General features: G+C 46.1%; 1 protein-coding gene across 1 annotated transcript in view; it reads left to right on the top strand.

Annotated features, from left to right (window-relative positions):
- Positions 1-1,403: 1,403 nt before the first annotated feature.
- TGFB3 (transforming growth factor beta 3) overlaps positions 1,404-19,828 on the top strand; it is a 32,061-nt gene continuing 13,636 nt past the window's right edge. The window contains exons 1-2 of the mRNA XM_042445951.1: positions 1,404-2,157; positions 16,635-16,795. Of these exons, the coding sequence (XP_042301885.1) occupies positions 1,782-2,157; positions 16,635-16,795 (537 nt within the window). The 5' untranslated portion in view covers positions 1,404-1,781. The remainder of the gene's footprint in view (positions 2,158-16,634; positions 16,796-19,828) is intronic.

Raw genomic sequence — 19,828 nt, 5'->3', positions numbered from 1 at the left:
CCAACCCCCCCACCAAAGAAATCATGTCAAAGAGACCCCCCCATGATATGTTCTCCTTTGAGTTACTGTTAAGTACAACTGGAAGGAGCACACACACACACTTACACATATGTTTTGAAGGGATCTTGTAGCCCCTTTGAGACTCACTGGAAGAAAGAAGTTGGGAGCATGAGTGTTCCTAGACTTGATCCTACCTCCTCCTATGTATCTGAGGCATTCAAAGGTATAGCTGTGTTAAGGAGTTTATCACATGAATGAGATTGGGATTTTATCCTGTGAATATCCTGGAAAAATCATGTAATGACGCAAAATGATTTCACACAACGTCGCACAAAACTGACTGTTAAAGTGGTCACAAAATAGTATTGATGCACATCTTTTTACTTTCGGGATTTCAGCGACAATGCATTTCCAATATCGCTTTATTTGCACAATTGATCATCATTCATGCAATTACTTGCCATTTTTTGCTTTATTTGCAGGATGCTTTAAATGTGCTTTAATCTCTCTTTTAAGGCCAAAATTAGCCCCAGTGTGATAAACTCCTATGGAAAAATCAGGCTGCATCCACACTGGAGAAATAACCGAGTTTGGCACTGCTTTAACTGTCCTGGCTCAAGGCTATGGAATTCTGGGAGTTGGAGTTTGTTGTGGGCCCAGAGCGGGCAGCCTCAGTAGGCAAAGGGCTCTTGTAGGAAAGACGTTGGGAGCAGGAGCTTTCCTCGACTTCAGCCTTGGAGCAGGCAGCGCTGGGCTCTCCAGCCAAGAATCATTCTGGAAAGAAAAAGAGAAGAGAGAAATAATAGAGGAGGAGGAGGAGGAGGAGGAGAGATGGAGAGAGGGAGGAGAAGAAGTTGGCAGCTGCCGGTTGCTAAAATGTGTGGGGCTCCAGAGAGCCCCCCTTTCAGCAGGGAAGACCCAGAGTATCTCAGGAAGGGGGGCCAGAGGAGGAGGGGGGACCCAGCCTCTGGGCTGAAGGGGTCTGTCTGCGATGCCCTCCGCCGCCCCCTCCATTCCAACTGAAGCGGGTCCGGGCGGAGGAGGAGGGCTGGCCTTGGAAGGAGCCCCCAGCCCAGCCTCAGCCCCAGAGGCGTCACTGGAGGAGGAGGAGGAGGAGGAGGAGGAGGAGGAAGAAGAACTGGGGGAAGGAGGAGGTATAAAATTTCAAGCAGGGGAAGCAGCCAGACAGTGGGCGCTGAGAGCAGAAAGAGAGAGAAAGGAGAGCGCCAAGGGGGACAGACAGGGAAGGAAGGAAGGAAAGAAAGAAGGAAAGAGTAAGGAAAGGAAAGAAGGAAGGGAAGAAGAAGGGAAAGGAAGAAGGAAAGAAAGAAAGAAAGAAAGAAAGAAAGGGGGAAGGGAAGGAGGGAAGAAAAGAAGGAAGGGAGGAAGGAAGTAAGAAGGGAGGGAAGCAGAGAAGGAGGGAAGAAAGGAAAGAAAGAAGGGAAGGGAAAGGAGGAAGAAAATAAAAAAAGAAAGAAAGAGGGAAGGAAGGAAGGAAGGAAAGAAAGAAAGAAAGAAGGCAAGGCGAGAGCTCCGGGGAAGCTCGGGGGGACTTGGGGGGAGGCCAGGGCCGGGGTGATCGGGGATCCCGCTGAAGCCCCCTCGCCTCCTGCCTTGCCCGGATGAAGCAGCCTGGGGGCCCCTGCTGCTGAGCGCCCTCCTCCAGCCCCTCGGGGGCGGCATGCCCGGGGCCCTTGGGCTGGCTGCTGCCGGTGGCGCCGGGGCTGAGTCGGGGCCAGGCATCATCCTGCTTGCTGGCGGCCGGCTGCCGGGGGCCGAAGATGGGCGCTGAGGGGGCGGTGGTGGCGCTGGCGCTGCTGAGCCTGGCCACCGCCAGCCTGGCCCTCTCCTCCTGCACCACGCTGGACCTGGAGCACCTCAAGAGGAAGCGGGTGGAGGCCATCCGGGGCCAGATCCTCAGCAAGCTGCGCCTGACCAGCCCCCCGGAGACGCCGGGCCCCAGCCACGTCCCCCTCCAGGTGCTGGCCCTCTACAACAGCACCCGCGAGCTCCTGGAGGAGATGGAGCAGGAGAGGCAGGAGCAGGAGCAGCAGGGCGGGCAGCAGGCCCAGGGCTGCGCCCAGGACCACTCCGACTCCCAGTACTACGCCAAGGAGGTCCACAAGTTCGACATGATCCAGGCCTCGCCCGAGCACAGTAGGTCCCCCGGCCCTGGAGGGGGGCCAGCAGGGAAAGGGGGTGTGGGTCTAAGAGGGGCCACTGGTTCCCTTGCAGGTCCACCATGGAAAGCGGGGCTGCTATGAGTCTGTGGAGGGCCATTGGCTCCCTTGGACCTTGGAGGTCCACCGTGGAGAGTGGGCTTCATATAAGTTCCCTTGCAGCTCTTCCATGGGAAGTAGACCCCCAGGTCCACCATGGAAAATGTGCTTGCTATGAGTCTGAGAAGGGCCACTGGAGCCCTTGAATCTTGAGGGTCCACCACAAAAGGCAGAAGCTCTGAGCTGGGTCACTCTATTTCTCTTCTACAGAGAGGCAACCAAAGGCAGAAGAGTGTGGTTGGGTTGCTATGTCTATGAAGTCTATGAAGGGCCATCGGTTGCCTTGAACCTTGGGTGTCTACCATGGAAAAGAGGACCAGCCTCAGAGGACAGGACCTCTAAGCTGGGTCACTCTGTCTCTTCTACAGATAGACAAAGTGAGGCAGGAATGTGTGATTGTTATGAGTCTACAAAGGGCCATTGGTTCCCATGGAAAACAACTATTTCTCTTTTGCAGATAGGCAAAGTGAGGCGGAAAAGTTGCTATGGTTATAGTTGCTATGGATCTATGAAGGGCCATTGGTTACCTTCAACCTTAGGGGCCCCTCATGGAAAAGAGGACCAACCTCAGAGGGCAAGGGCCTCTATTTATATTTTGTTGTCGTTGTTGTGTGCCTTCAAGTAATTTTTGGCTTATGGAGACCCTATCACAAGGTTTTCCCTGCAACCTTCTTCAGAGCGTGTTGGCAGTTCCCATTCTCTGTGGCTGAGAGAATGCACTGGGAGACCTTGGGCAAGCTAGATTTCCCTGACTCAAGCCAGGATTCGAACCTTGGTCTCCTAGTCTAGCACTCAAACCATTACACTAACTGGGGTAGAAAAGTGTGGTTGCACTGGGCTTACCCAGTGAGTGTATGGCTGCATCTGCACTGCAGAAATAATCAGGTTTGACACTACTTTAACTGCCCTAGCTCCATGCTATGGAATACTGGGAACTGTACTTGTTTGTGGCATCAGAGCTTTGCTGTCTTCTCAGGGGACACTTTCAGAGCTTTGCTCTGGTGCCACAACTAACTACAGTTCCCAGAATTCCATAGCATGGAGCCAGGGTAGTTAAAAGTGGTGTCAAACCCAATTATTTCTGCAGTGCAGATGAGGCATATGTATAACCTGAGGTTGGGATTCTGATTACCAGATGGGAGACTTGATTTGAACCCAGGTTGCCTAACTGCCTGGAGACTTGATTCCTTAGACTGGGCTGGTCCTCCTTGCCTTCAGATTCCAGCTTTCAGAGGGAGAAAAATTTTCCTGGATGGCGAGGGCCAGGAAATGTCTTGGCAACAGGCATCCCTTTTCTTTCAGGGATGCAGAACTCTGTCTAGCCAAGAGGTTGGCCCGACAGCTCATTGCAGCAATGCACACTGCAGTGCGTGTGTGTTTTGTTTTGTGTAGGTGGCATTCTTGAGCATGGAGACAGGCTGGCACGCGCCATTCCTAGCACCGCCAAGTCCTCATGAGATGTACGGTCTGTCTTTGCAAAAGACTTATGGCTGCACCCGTATCAGTGTGTTCCCATGCAGCCAGGAGTGCAGCCCTATGTGTCCCTGTTGTGGAGAGAGCATCCCTATGGGAGAAAGAAACTCATCCAGCTGTAGCAGCTCTGCTGTGGCTTCGTGGCCAATGTGCTTGAGCCGCAAATGGAAGTTGTGGGTCTGCAGATTGGCACACAGGCTGTGGGCTGCTTTGCCTCTGCAAATCCTTGATTCGCCGCCACCCCACACCACCAGTAAATATATTTCCCCGGCTAGGCCTGGAATCTTGGCTAGCACCCAGAGTGCATGGACAGGTTTTCCAATCATCTGGGAAGCTGTGTGAGGTTCTGGCAAGAGCCATAGTTCCCTTCCCTGCCATTAGATGTCCTCCTGGGCTCTTGAATTACTCCATAGCTCTGTGCAGGAGAGAAGAAGGCAGTGGGGGTGGATGGGTGTGTGTGTGCATAGAAAGCAACAACAGGATTGGATGGCAGGGTTTGGGGGACAAGTGAAGGCAGCATGCAGAAACAAGAGGAGTAGTTTTGAAAGGCAGGAACCTTTTCTAAGCAACTTAGCCTGCTATCCAGTGTGTACTTACTTGGAAGAAAGTCCCATTGGACCTTTGCTTTGGCAATTACTTTTTTTAAAACTACAACTCTCAGAATCCCCCAGCTGGTGTGGCCACTGGCTGTGCTGTCCACAGGATTTTGGGAGCTGCAATCACAAAAAATAATAATAATAAAATAAAAAAAGGGGGGGGATGCTTTCTCAAGCTCTACCTTGAACTAATGGGGACTTCAATCTGAGTAAACATACATGGACTCAGGCTTTTAGGAGGTTAACACATTTAAAACCAAGGAGTTATGAAAGCCAGGCTCTCTTGCTGTAGAGCAGCCCCCTCCCAGCAGGTGGAGGAGCCGGAGCGCTGGCAAAGGAATAAGCCATGGGCTGGGACCGCTTTCAGAGCCTTGGAATAACATCAGCCCCAAATCCAGCCAGTGAATAGAAAACCAAGCCAATGTCTAAAACCTAAAGTAGGAGGGGAGGAGGCAGAGAAGGAACCAGAGAGAGTGGGAAAGATGCACTCCAGGACTATGAGGAGGAAAAAGTGTTTCTTGAGGCTTGGAAGCCAAAATTATTCTTGAAGGACTGAGCACATATATTAACATGTTCCATATGTGAGTAGTAGTCACCACAGACACTGGGCAAGATTCCTTGTTCATGAAATACATGGAGAGTGAGAGTTGGCACGGTGAGGTATGTGCATTTGGGTTATGCTTGGCATGTGGCGCTATGGTCATGTGGTGTGGGATGGACACAATTAGTCGTAAGCATAACTATTCAACCCACGTCCTGCAGCAAATCTGGAGCCATAAGGGAAATGTTTGGTTGAGTTGGGAGTCAGGCATGCAGCAAAAATGGTTGTTTGGCTACTTCAGCTCTCAACACATAGACCAACTTAGTCCTCATTTCCACCGCATCAGTGTGCTTGTATGACTCGATTCATACAGTAGCTTTGTGGTCTCGTTGCTGCTGGGAAATTAAATAAAACTGATGATTTCCCAAACAGAAAGCCATTGGTATGAAATGGATCTCCACATGGTTTAGGTGATCTCAGCTATACAGTTGTTCACTTTGGTTGAAATTATTGTTTTTTCACCCATGCTGGCTTGAGGAGTTTGGGACCTGTAGGCTAAAATAAGTAACCTTTTCAAACTCTGATTGAAGATGTCAAATCCTAAGAAGAGCTATTTTCCACGAGAAAGATTTCTGGCTCACTTTTCAAGAGGTAACTGTGCTCCCATCTGGTTTTGTGAATGGAGCCTTGCAGAGCTTGGAAATGTTACTTTTGGGAAGCTTTAGCTGCCAGAAACCCCCAACTGGGACTGTTGCTGAAGTTATAATCCAAAGAGAGAGCTTTGTCATGCTCTGGAGAAATAAAGGAAAGAGATGGCAAATCATGGAGCAGGGGAAGCTGAAATAGCAGAATAGTTTCTTCATGATGCTGAGCAACGGCTAATGAAGGGAGCACATAAGAGAAAATACGCAGCTGGAGATAAGTGGAAAAGATGCTGAGGAGGCTCTATGGGGTCAAAGCCGGCACTGAAGAAGATACAGATGCTGAGCAGATGTTGTGCATCTGGAAATATGGAGCCACAGAGACTGAACAGACAACAAATATCTCAGCCCATGCAGATGTCCAACAACGTCAGAGGGTATCAGCATTTCTTAGTGGACATTAGCAAGACACTGCAGACTGTCTTGTGTATTTTACGCTTTCTTTGCTTCACAGTACTGAGAAGTTCCAGGGGAACAGCACTTAACTGGATTTGGTTTCCATTGGAAGGAGATCACTGGAGGCTTATGGAGTTCTGGAATATCTGAGTTTATGTAATGTTGGAGCTTGCTTGCAAAGCAATATATATGTTGAGCATAGAGCTTGGCAAAGTAACTTTTGGGACAACAATTCCCAAAGCACCCCCCATGGATCCTTGGACGTTGTACTCCAAAAAAGTAATTTTTCCAGGCTCTAAATGTTATAGCTGGAGACATGCCCCTTGAATACCCCAATGGCAGTTTTCACTGTCTGATGTCACATTTCTAGAGAAAGGAAGCGGACACCCCAGAATGCTCTTAGGGCTTACAGAGTCCCAGACTTGGTTTACCCCCCTCAGTCTTTTTGGTCCAGTCCATACTGCAAAAATAATCCAGTTTGACACTGCTTTAACTGCCCTGGCTCAATGCTAGGGAATTCTGGGAGCAGTAGTTTTGTGAGACATGTAGCCTTCTCCATCAGAGAGCTCTGGTGCCACAATAAATTACAATTCCCATTATTCCCTAGCACTGAGCCAGGACAGTTAAAACAGTCTCAAACTGGATTATTTCTGCAGTGTGGATTGGACCTCTCTCTCAAAAACTGTTGCCTATGTCAAATCTTGCTTCAGTCAGCAAGTTAAATCATCCTCAACCAGTGTGTTTGCATGCACGGGGTGGGGGAGGATATGTCCTACTAGAGGACTGGGCAACTGCTGGAGGCTAAGGGACTGCATAAACTCCCCAGGACACTTTGGAGGACTGCACCCTTCCACTTCATCCCTCCCAAAAGAAATAAAAATTCCTTTTGCCCCAGATCTTCCTGAACACTGTCTAAGGGGCACAGCACAGAGGGCATTTTTTGCCATGCTTTTTGCTCCCCTGGGCCATTTTAATTTAAGGAGAGGCCCTTTTTTAACAACAGGAAATGATTAGAAATCCAGATTTCCAGATTTAGCTGTATACAGAAGTTATTTAAAGAATCAAATCTGGAATCACTGGAAAGGGTATAAGTCAGCTTCTGCCAACATGATGTCCTCCAGATGTGTTGAGCTATAGCTCCTATTGTCCCCAACCAGGATAAACAATAGCTGTTCTTGTCAAGAATGATTGGAATTGTAGTCCAACACATCTAGACAGCAGCAGGTGAGGGGAGGCTGGTGTGAGCAAATAGAGGTGAAGTTGGTGAATCGTTATATGCCATTTAATAGGTGCATGGAAGGAAGCCATTTTTATAAGGAAAAGCTGCAGCTGCCATGCAGCTGTGCTTACTAAAGATCTGTTGATATAAAAGAGACCCCAGATTAAAGACAGGCATTGGTGGTACTAGAGCAAAGGATTAAGGGAGTTGGTTTGAAGTGAGATGTGCAAATACAGCTGGACGAAGAGAAATGTGAGCCTGTCCAAAATGAAAGGGCAGTGAGCTCAGGTGTATAGAGATGCAATAGAGCTATACTACATGATTATAACAGGTGGGTACCACTTCTACAGCTGTACCTGCATCTTCCAGAATCTTGACATTTGTACTTTAGTGAGGTATGTAGAATTCTCTTGCTAGGGAGCTCTAATGTCATTCTTGGGAGGACACTAGAGGGAATTCACAAATTAGTTCTGGGCCAAAGTCTGGCAAATTTAGGATTCTCGGCTATCAGGGCCTGGCATATCCTCGCCAGGGCTAAGGGTGAGGAGAGAAATCTCAGGGCGAGAGCAGTGTTCAGAAAAAGATAATTGTGTGTTGCTGACCCCCATTATTGCAGACTGCTTCAGAGTGGCTGCTGTTGACTGTCCAGAGACCTCATCTGCTCCTCTTCCTCCCTTGTTTCATTTGTTGGACTTGTGTTTGTTAATTTGAATGATATGCTGTGAGCAACATCAGCCCGCAGCTCCGTGACATTGCCAGGCACTGTCCCTAGATCTTAGGTTTTGGCTATGAAACCTCAGGGCCTGCAGTGCTCCTATTCTGATTACCCCAGTCAGGTGCTTTCTTCCTCACCCTGTTACTGTTAATGCATGTACAAGGCAAAGATGCTAGTTGAATTCTGTAGCACAAAGGTGCCATTTTGATTGATCTCATTGGATCAAATCGTTTGCATGCTGAAAAATCTCTTGAAATTAGATTATAGTGGGAAAGCTGCTGAAGGTAGATGAAATATAGTCCTAGTGAAAGTTGCAGAATTTTATAGTGTTCCTTCTATTTGCCTCAGCAATTGATTTGATCCCAGGTCTTCAAAGGTGGCTCATCTTCAACTTTTCCATGGCACTGTTTTTCTGCTAGGTGGTGATTCAGAATGTCCTATTCCTGTGAGGTTTCAGGGCTGATACAGACAAATCTGAATGGCATATGCAGGAAACAGTCCTTGTTCCTGACCATCAACCAGTAGCTGAGGTTCTGTTCCAGGACTTCAGTCCAGCAGAGGAAGTGAGATAGCAGGACAAGGGGAGCTTAGCTCAGATAGAAAAGCAGAGCTGATTTTTCAGGGGCAGCCCTACATCCTTTGTCCAGATGCTGACAGGAGAGAAAGCTATCTCTGCCATTGTGCCCCCCCCACACACACACAAACTCTGTCTCCCAGGTGTTTTGTCCCTGGGATGGTAGCACACAGCAGAGAGAAAACTTGTGGCTACTGGCCAGGACAGCAAGTTTCTAGAGAGGTGAGCATTGCAGAAAGCACAGTTGAAAACAGCACATAGCACTGCAGAGAGTGCAGCCTAGAGAAAACTATTTTGCAAGAAGATACTGGAAATCTTCTTGTGCAATGTCTGAAGAAGTACTTACGTTGGCATAACTCCGAGTTACACTAGTGAAGACTCCAAAAGAATTCCAGCCTGAGGACCCCACCCAGCATAAAGATTTGTGTTTAAGATTAACATATTGTTCACATAAATTATATGTTGTCAGATTTCTATCCTTACAAAGCGATCCCAACTGAAAATACGGGATTTTTTGGGCATTTTGATCAGTCTGTATGAAAGGAAAAGCTTTCCAGCACTCATATAGGGAACATCATCCCTTATAATGAGGGAAACCTGGCAACCAACCCTGCCCTTCTCCTGAAGCCATTATACATTTATTGCAAGGAGAAATATATAATATGTACAATAGGTGCAACACATTATAGATAACAAGAGTGATCTTGAGGCTTTTAGGCAAGCATGCAGATGATGATACTGATATTTATTTGTATCCTACTTTAAATTATTTGTAATATTGAAATAATTCAAAGCTCGGGTTAAAAGAATAAAATGCAATTTAAAAAGATTTTAAAAAACTATTAACAGTTCCATTAAAACAGTTCATTTAAAAAAAGCAGTGCCTCCCGAGCCTATTCTTTAAAAAACTTTGTTTTAAAAACCTGTTGGGATAAAAAGTTTTTAGCCTGCTGATGGAAGTACAACAAGGAGGAGCCATTCTGTCCTCTCTGGCAAGAGAGTTTCAGAGACTAGGGGCAACCATCTAGAAGGCCTTCTCATGTCCCCTTTATAGGTCATAACCAGCACTTTGAATTGTGCCCAGAAACAAACTGTCAGCCAGTGGAGTAGTTTCAACAAGGGTGTAGTATGGTCTCTGTAACCTTCTCCACTTAATAGTCTGACTGCAGATCTTTGGACCAGCAGATGTTTCTGAAAACTGTTCAAAGGCAGCCCCAAGTAGAGCATGTTACAGTAATCCAAATAAGATGCAGTTAATACCACTATGGCCAGATCTAGTGTTTAAAGCAATGGGCACAGTTGGTGCACATGCTTTAAATGTGCAAAAGCTTTTTTTAAATTTGTTTATTTTAAACAGAAAATTAAAAATGACCAAATATTTTACAAAATCCATCTATTTTAGCAAATAAATATTACTTGTTATAGTTTTAAAACTTAATGAAATCATTATATTAAGTTTTTTTTTAAAGTGGTGTCAAAAAACCACAATGGAAGTGTTACATATGGTGTTATTACTTTTAATGTGTTGCTTCTTTGCTCTGTTTCTGAGTATTTGGGATGGAATGGATTCAGAGTCTGAATAAATCAATCAATAAATGACAGATAATTAAAATGATGTCAGTATTAATTGTACGCGTATGTATGTAGTTAGAGATCTTAGCCCATGATGGCGAACCTATGGCACGCGTGCCACAGGTGGTACGTGACACCATTTTGCTGGCACGGGGCAGGGAGAAGGCGGAATGGGCGCGTTCTGTTCCGCCTCTCCCTGCCATTTTCGGGCCTCGCTTCTCTCTAGACGCGGGGGGAAGCCAGAAAATGGGCGCCTGGAAGGAGACAGGGCGTCGCATCTGCTCCTCTTCTCTCCCTGCTTCTCTTCGCTCTGCGCGAAAGGGCTCCATGGGCCCTTTCACGGGGAGCGAAGGGCCGAGGAGAAGGGGGCTGGGACGCGTGGCCCACCTCCTTCTCCTGCCTTTCCTTTCGCGGGAGCGAAGGGCCGAGGAGAAGGTGGCTGGAACGCGTTGCCCAGCCTCCTCCTCTGCCTTTCCTTTCTTTTTGATGGCCTCTGACGGCCCCAGAGGACCCTCAGGTGCCAGCAAAGCGAAGGATGGCCCGCCGTCTCTGCGGCCCTTTTGCGGTCTCTGACAGCCCCAAGGAAGGACCCTCAGGCCGGCAAAAGCCAGAGGCGGCCAGCCGGCAGCCAGAGGACGGGCCCGCCCTCCCCATGGCCTTTTGCCGGCCTCTGATGGCCCCAGAAGGGACCCTTAGGGCCCGGCAAAGCGGAGGACAGCCCGCCGCCTCCGCGTCCCTTTTGCCAGCTTCTGACGGCCCTAAAGGGACCCTCAGGGGCCGGCAAAAGCCAGAGGACGGCCCACCATCCTCCACCGCCGTTTTGCCGGCCTCTGGCGGCCCCCAGAAGCAAACCTCAGGGGCCAGCAAATTTGCCGGGGCAGGAGCCAGAGGCTCTTCCCTCTGAAAAAGGGGGCAGAAGCCCACACCCTTCCAGACAGTCCGGCCAGAGAGAGGAGAAGGGAGGAGCTGCTTGGACAGCCTTTTGGAGACCGTGTGCTTGAGTCGTGGCTCGTTGCTGAAGGCGGAGCTTCTGTGAGTCACATCTGTGAGTCACAAGGGGGCAGAGCTAGCAGACTAGCTTTATATACCACCTTCCAGAGCCTTCCAGAACAGTCCGGCCAGGAGAGGAGAAGGGAGGAGCTGCTTGGCAGCCATTTTGAGTCGTGTGCTTGAGGATGTGTGCTCGTTGCTGAAGGGGCGGAGCTTCTGTGAGTCACATTGTGGTCACAAGGGGGCGAGCTAGCAGACTAGCTTTATATACCACCTTTCAGGCCTTCCAGAACAGTCCGGCCAGAGAGGGAGAAGGAGAGGAACTGCTTGGCAGCCATTTTGAGACCGTTGGCGTGAGACCGTGTGCTTGTTGCTGAAGGGGCGGAGCTTCTGCGAGTCACATCTGTGAGTCACAAGGGCGGAGCCAGCAGACTAGTTTATATACCACCTTCCAGTTTTCTTTAACTCACAACTCTGCTCAGTGGCATCAGGTTGAATCAGATATTGAAACAGAACCTTCCCTTTAAGTGTAAAGATAGCAGCCCAGTACATCCTTTAAAGAAGTATTCCCTAGATGACTGTTATATTCCTACTAAAGACTTTGCAGTATGGACAATGAAGGGATCTTCTGCAGTCACCTGCAACTCTTGTGGGATGTTTTTCTTCTTGCCTACAGAACTTGAGAATTCACATGCACCAGTGCAAGTTGGTAGCACTCTTGGAGGAGAAAGTGCAGCCGCTGGAGTCCAGAGTAGCTACACTTCAGCATTTAGGGAACAAGAGGTTTCCTGGACACAATTAACTAACGATCTTGGATGAGTACCATGCAGGGAAGATGCAGGTGGAAGAGGTCACTTGCCAACAGAGGAGGGCAGACAGCTGGAGGAATGTCACAACGAGAAGTAAGCCAAGAAGGGTTGTTTGGGAGACTTGCCGCTAGAGATCGATTCGAAGCCTTTCCCTTATCAGGAGGATGAAGAAGAGCAGCATGGACAGACTTCAGGGACAGAGCAGGGAGCCTGAGAGTCCCACCTAGGAACAAGTCGCTGCTAAGCCTCGGAGGAGGCTGTGGTCGTAGTGGGGGACCCTTGCTGAGGGGTACAGAAGCAGGATTTGTAGGCCTGACAAGATGTCTCGAGAGGTGTGTGTTCTTCCAGGTGTGAAGATCCGTGATGTTACAGAGAGGCTGAAAAGACTGGTCAAGCCTACTGACAAATACCCTTCCTTTTGGTCCACTGGGAACTAATGATACTGCAAGACACAGCATTCAGAACATCAAAAGGGATTACAAGCGCCTTGGTAGGAAGCTGCAGAATGGATGTACAGGTTGTCATCTCGTCTCTCTGCCAGTTGAAGGGCATGGTCCAGGCAGGGGAGGGAAAATAGCAGATGTGAAAACTGGCTTGCAGGATGGTGCCGCGAGAATGATTGGATCTTCGATCAGGGCTGCAGTTCCATGAGGGGACTTCTTGCACACCAGCGGGTTGCATCTCACGCCAGTTGGAAGAAAATGTTTTTGCCATAGTCTAAAGCTTGGATCAGGAGAGCTTTAAACTGAGTTCCGAGGGGAAGGAGGACTATATTAAGGAAGGCGAAAAGGTGCGAAAATAGTCAAACTGACATAGAGGAAACAAGGCAAACACGTGCAAGGACCCACAGTGGGAGGCAAAAAAACTTGCACAGGCAGCACGGTAAAAGGGAAACCATGGTCTGCGATGTCTCTACACTAAGCACAGAGCATGGGAAATAAGCAAGATGCACTTCAACTCCTAGCACAACAAAGCAAATATGATAATAGGCATCACTGAAACCTGGTGGGATGAGGTCTCATGATTGGAATGTGGAAAATAGAGGGGTATAACCTTATAAGAGAATAGGCCAAACAGGAAAGGAGGGGAATAGCACTATATGTCAGAGATATTCACACAGTGAAGAGATCCAGGACATCATCCTGGAAGCCAAGTGGGGCATCTTGATAAGAATCAAGGGGAGGGAAAACAAAAGGATGTTACGGTGGGAGTCTACTCAGACCCCCAGTCAGACTTAGGAATTGGATGATATCTTTCTAGAACAGATGACCACACAGTCAGAAAAGAGAGATGTAGTAGTGATGGGCGCACTTCAACTATCCTGATATTTGCTGGAAGTCAAACTCTGCCAAAATCCTCAAGGCCTAGCAAATTCCTCACTTGCCTGGAAGACAATTTCATGGTCCAAAAGGTGGAAGAGGCAACAGGGGGTCAGCTATTTTAGATCTGATCTTAACCAACAAGGATGACTTGGTTATGGGGTGCAAGTAGTGGGATCATTAGGTGGAAGTGACCATGTTCTCCTGGAGTTTAATACAGTGGAAGGAGCAGCCGGCATGTCAGACACCATCCTAGACTTTGGAGAGCGGATTTCAGTAACTTATAGAGTATTGAGGGCCATTCCATGGTCAGAAATACTAAAGATAAGGAGTTTCAGGACGGATGGGAGTTTCTCAAAAGAGAGATACTGAAGGCACAATTTCAAACAGTTCCAGTGAGAAAGAAAACGGGAGGTGCTCACAGAAACCAGGATGGATGACTAAGGACTTTCAAACCGAGTAAGTTGAAACGGACATGTATAGAAAAATGGAAAAGGGGGAAATCACAAAAAAGGAATTCAAAGAAATAGCAGGCATGTGTGGGGTAAAGTCAGAAAAGCTAACGGCCAGAATGAACTCAGGCTTGCTAGAGGGTTAAGAAAAAAACAAGGGCTTTTTGGATATGTCCCAGCAAAGGAAGAAAGGAAAATGTAGGGCCACTGCGTGGAGGATGAGCAAAATGTAACCGGGACAGAGAAAAGGCCAGAATTACTCAACACCTTCTTTGCCTCAGTCTTCTCAGAAAGGCAAAGGGTGCTCAACCTGCGGATAATGGAGCAAGGACAGAATAGGGGAATTCAGCCAGAATAAGTAAAGAGATAGTAGAGGAAACTTATTAATCTAAATGAATTTAAGTCTCCCGGACCAGATGAACTCCATCCAAGGGTATTAAAGAACTGGCAAATAATATCGAGCCATTGGCAATAATCTTTTAACTCCTGGAAAACAGGAGAGATCCCAGCAGACTGGCGGAGGGCAAAGTTGTCCCCATCTTCAAAAAGGGGAAAAAAAGAGGATCCCAACAATTATCGTCCAGTTTAGTCTGACCTCAGTACTAGGAAAGATTCTGGAGCAGATCATTAAACAGAGTCTGTGAACATCTAGAAGGCAATGCCATAATCACAAAAAGTCAACATGGGTTTCAGAGAACAGTCCATGCCAGACAAACCTATCTCTTTCTTGATAAAAAATACCAGCTTGGTAGATGAAGGGAATGCTGTGGATATAGTATATCTTGATTTCGCTAAGGCTTTGACAAGGTTTCCCATACATTGTTGCAAAAAGCTTGTTAAATTGTGGCTAGACAAAGGAACTGTTTAATGGATCTGTAATGTTTGACCGCCGAACCCAAAGGGTGCTCAACACATGGCTCCTTTCATCTTGGAGAAGTGACAGTGGGTCCACAGGGTTTGTCCTGGGCCCAGTGCTATTACCATCATTATCAATCACCTGGATGACGAATTGGGAGCATACTTATCATTTGCAGATGACACCAATGGGGAATAGCTAATACCCCAGAGACAGGTCAAGATTCAAAATGACCTGAATAGACAGAAGAGCGGCAAAGCTAACAAATAAATCAACACGGAGAAATGTAAGGTATTGCACTTAGGGGGAAAATAAAATGCACAGATATAGGATGGGTGACACCTGGCTGAATGAAACTACGGTGAAAGGGATCTAGGAGTCCAAGTGGACCACAAGTTGAACATGAGTGACAGTGTGATGCGGCAGCTAAAAAGGCCCATGCTATTTTAGGCTGATCAATGAGAGTATAGTGTCTGATCAGAGAAGTATAGTGCAACTGTATTCTCTCTGTTCAGGCCCCACCCTAGAATATTGTGTCCAGTTCTGGGCACCACCATTCAGAAAGACATTGAGAAACTGGAGCGTGTCCAAAGGAGGGCGGACAAATGGTGAAAGGTCTGGAACCATGCCCTTGAGGAACGACTTAGGGAGCTGGGATGTTTAGCCTGGAGAAGAAGGTTAAGAGGTGATATGATAGCCCTGTTTAAATATTTGAAAGGATGTCATTTGAGGAGGGAGCAAGCTTGTTTCTGCTGCTCCAGAGAACAGGACCCGGAACAATGGATGCAAGCTACAGGAAAAGAGATTCCACCTGAACATTAGGAGGAACTTCCTGACAGTTAGGGCTGTTCGACAATGGAATGCACTCCCTCGGAGGTGATAGAGTCTCCTTCCTTGGAGGTTTTAACAGAGGCTGGATGGCCATCTGTCAGGGATGCTTTGATTTGGATTTCCTGCATGGCAGGGGGTTGGACTGGATGGCCCTAGTGGTCTCTTCCAACTCTACGATTCTATGATTCTACCCGGAGGGTGGAAGCCCCGCCCCCGGCACTCAGCCCCCATCCTGGGGGTAGAAGCCCTGCCCCCGGCACACGAACTGGAAAAGGTTCACCATCCCTGTCTTAGACTATATTTCTCTGTGGCATGTCACCAAGAATTTTTAATTTGCCCACAGAACAGGTCAAGAGGAGACATACCCTTTTTCTGTAGATGAATATGTGAGGTTCTTTCACTGTTTTAAAGGGTGAACCAATACTACACATTGAAATTTCCTCTTTTTGAGAACTAAAATTGTGCAAGAGCCTTGCTGCCTTAAATATATTACTCTTGTTATTTTTCTGTTTGGTTTTCTGGGAATATACTGGATTTACAGCAGTGCTTAGTGCTGTAAACCTGTGAGGTGTGAACAAAGATTTGTGTTTTCAAACAAGGAGTGAAAATATGCCTGGGCAGTTCCATTGCACATAATTATGGTTTGAACTGTATGTCCAGGTGGTCAAGAATATTCACCTCCCTGCATGTGTTTATTGCAGAAACCAGTCAGTCACTTGCTAATATTTTTTCCCCTCACAGCTACAATGGTAGTATACCAACATAGCTGTAACAAACAAAATTTCTACAGAGATTTCCCCTACCCTCAGTTCAGCTATGGCTCACTAAGATGTGTTAGCTTAGTTATTCTTGTGCCAGATTTTATCTTTAAAAAGCAACTGAAAGAACAATTTGGTGCCTGTATGTCCTCCTAAGTTTAGTGGGTCTTTCTTCCCTGCAAATAACTGTGTTTAAGATTGTAATTTGAGGTTGCCATTTTGCATACACTTACATTCAACCCACATTGAATACACTGGTACTGACTTGTGATTAAGCATGCCTAATGCTGTGCTATTAGAAGTTGTTATCTTTTCTGGCTCGCAGTTATGCTGCTATAGTATTACAGCCATGGAAAACATGGTAGCTTTTAAAAAAACAAAACAAAATGGCTTCATATTTACTGAAGTAAATGCAAATATGAAAGGGAAGCATAAAGAAAGTAACTTGGTGTTTCAACACATACACACACAGAGTTCATTCATTCTCTCTTGTGTCAGCTTAGTTAGTATGCGAGTCTGGTTTGTGATTCTGGTTTCATCCTTTTCTCTTTAGATGAACTGACTTTTTGCCCCAAACTGACTTCCAACCTGTTCCGCTTCAACGTGTCTTCAGCAGAAAAGAACAGCACCAACCTCTTCCGAGCTGAATTTCGGGTTTTGCGAATACCAAACCCCAATGCCAAACGCACAGAGCAACGCATTGAACTTTTTCAGGTAAGCAAGCCTCCTTGTTTGGGACGTTTTCACACCAAGCAAGTATTGCGCTACAGTTCCACTTTAATAACCATAGCTGCATCCTAGGGATTCCTGGGGTTTGTAGTTTGGTGAAGTATTAGAGCTCCCTGGCTGAGAGTTCTAGATACCCTCCCTTAAACTGCAAGTACCAGGATATTATATAAGATACAGCCATGGTCATTAAAGTGGAATCATAGTGCTGTAAATGTGCAATGTGAAAGGGCTTCAGGTATGCAGAGTGGGGGGAGGGACTGTATAGTGTGTTTATTCTGGATTCAAGTTCTCTCCTGCCATTTGATGAGGTGTATGTGTTCTTGCTTCTTCTACTTACCCCACAACATAAATGCTAATCTTTAATTTCTGATATTTAACTATTAAACTTATCATTGTTTTCTCAGCATGTGTTCTGCTGAGGCGGTTGTGTAGCCAGATGTGTGAAGCAGTTGTCCATAGCATTAAAGAGCTGCTTGAATAAACTCTCTCTACCCCAATTCAGCTCCAGCATTTTAAATAAAGGTTATGCTGTGTGTGGTGTTTCTTCCAAAGCTAGCTCAAGACATTTTGGCTCCAGCGTTGTTTTTTTAATTCACCTTCAGGCAAGAAATATCTAATAAGTGGCTCTTCTTGTTCTTTAGAGAGCCCAGTACCTGCTGCTTGAGGCTGCCACCTCACTCTGTTTAATATTAGGGTTGTTTCTGATGCCTATAATAACCACTCTACAAATTATAATAAGCAGTTCTTCAAAGTTTTTCTCATATATTACATCAGTGCTCTTTACCACATTTGTGTACGGTAGACTCATATTCAATTCTTCTGATCACAGCTAGAGGGAAGGGGGAAGTGTGAGAAAAGGATTTGGGAGCAGAAAGAAATGCCAGTGTAGAACCTGAATACAGTCAGCCTTCCATATACATAGATTCTTTATCCACTGATTGAATTATCCATGGCTTAAAAATATTCCAAAAAGATATAAATTCCAAAAAGCAAACCTTGATTTTACCATTTTATATGAGGGATATCATTTCACTATGCCCTTGTATTTAATGAGACTTGTGTATCCATGGATTTTGATATCCACAGGGGGTCCTGGAACCAAACCCCAGCACATACTGAAGGCCCATTGTACAAGTTGCCTAATATTAGACTAGGATTCTGGGAGACCAAGCATCAAATCCCTACTCTACATGGAAACCACTGAGTGGTGTTGGGCATGTTGCACTCTCTCATCCTAATAGGAAGGGAATGGCATCTGTCCCCTGAATAAATCTTCTTAAGAAAACCCTAGGATCGGCTACAACGAAGTATGTACATTTAATGTTATTTTACTGAACAGTAATCAGAACTTGCGAAGTTAGTGTTTTGCCCAATCACTTCCACAGTTCCCCCAGCCAGCATGATCCCAGGGGATTTTGGATGGGGAAGGAAGAGGAGAGAGGGAGGAAACTAACTTCATAATCCCCCCACTACTTCCCAGCATCTACAAAACATGTGTTGCCTTCAGCTTTCCAGGGACCATTTCACGCTGCATAATTGCAGCACCATGAGTCTACTTTAACCTGTGGAAACCTGGGAGTTGTAGTATAGTGAGTCAATGGAGTTCTTTGGCTGAGAATTCTAAATACCTCTCCTTAAACTGCAAGCCTCGGGATTCCACAGGATGAAATCATACCAGTTAAAGTGAAATCATGGCACTGTTATCATGTAGTGTGAAAGGTCCCCAGGATCAATAGAAGCAAAACCAGAAGTGCAGGCATTCTCTGAGTATGTTGGGAGAGAGCTGGAGGAAGGCCTCAATTCTCAGAAGCCAAAGTCTTTCTGTTCCCACAACATACCCTTAAAATTAGAGGACATGTAGCATATGTAATGCCTATCTCAATTGTAACCAGTGAGAGGCTAATATTCAGTGGCTGGAGGAATCTCCCAAAGCAACAAAATTCTACTCCTGTTTCCTTCCACTCTGATAACCTGGCAGAGATTTGGATAAGGTGGTTCTCTTGATTTTGCATCTCCCTCCTGAACCTGTCCCCCTTCCTTAGAACTGACCTGACCGCCAGGGAGGAAGTCCTATTGAATTCAGTGGGATTTGTGCCAGAGTCAGGTATATAATTGCACTGTTATATATTCATGCTACACTAGTGCTCTATTTTTTACAATCATGATTAATCCACTTCTTTTCTTTTATTATTCAAGTTGTATTAGGTCTGCCTTCCCTAGCCTTTTGCCCTACATACATTTTGGGCTTCAAATCCAAATGGTAAATGGCTAGTGTTCAGGATTGCTGGGAATTGTAGTCCAAAATATTTGGACTGCAGTAATTACTGCAGTAGGGTGAGGAAGGTTCTATTTAGGTTATCAAATTAGCTAAAGAGTTATGAACAGATAGGTGAGGTAAGAAAATGCTAAATATGGTAGCAGATATACAAATGGCACCTGAACACCAGTGCATCATCTCTGAATGATGTTTGTGCATTTACTCAATGTTCTTTTTTTCCAAAATATTTTTATTAATATTTACATGTAAGTTTAAAAAAAGAAAAGAAAAAAGTGGGAAAAACACAAAACCAACAATTGACAATCATTCCTTTCAATTACAACCCCATTCGATTTCATCTACCACAATCCATTCAAACAAACAACTTACCCAATGTTCTGGGCCTGAAAGGAGTTGTAATCCACAAAAATACGAAAGGCACCAAGTTGGAGAAGGTTGCTTTATCAAATTTATTGGGTCAAATTTATTTGGGTTCATCTTCACATTGAGTGATGTAAGTACTCTAGGGAGATTCAAACATGACCCTAAACTGGAAGTGGCTCCTGCCTCCTCCCTCGCCCAATAAATGTAGCTTTTACAAGTTGTGGCATCAAATTTTGCATTTGCCTTGTTTCAAAAATGTTTTTATCCCACCCACTGGCCAGTAACAGAGGGACAACCAACATGATTTACTCTGTCTCACAACTTTTTAGCCTCACAAAAACATCATGAAATTGAATGTTGAAACATCTTGTAGCACC

This window comes from Sceloporus undulatus, chromosome 1 (assembly GCF_019175285.1).
Source record: "Sceloporus undulatus isolate JIND9_A2432 ecotype Alabama chromosome 1, SceUnd_v1.1, whole genome shotgun sequence".
Lineage (NCBI taxonomy): Eukaryota > Metazoa > Chordata > Lepidosauria > Squamata > Phrynosomatidae > Sceloporus > Sceloporus undulatus.
This window is presented reverse-complemented; position numbering and strand designations above follow the sequence as displayed.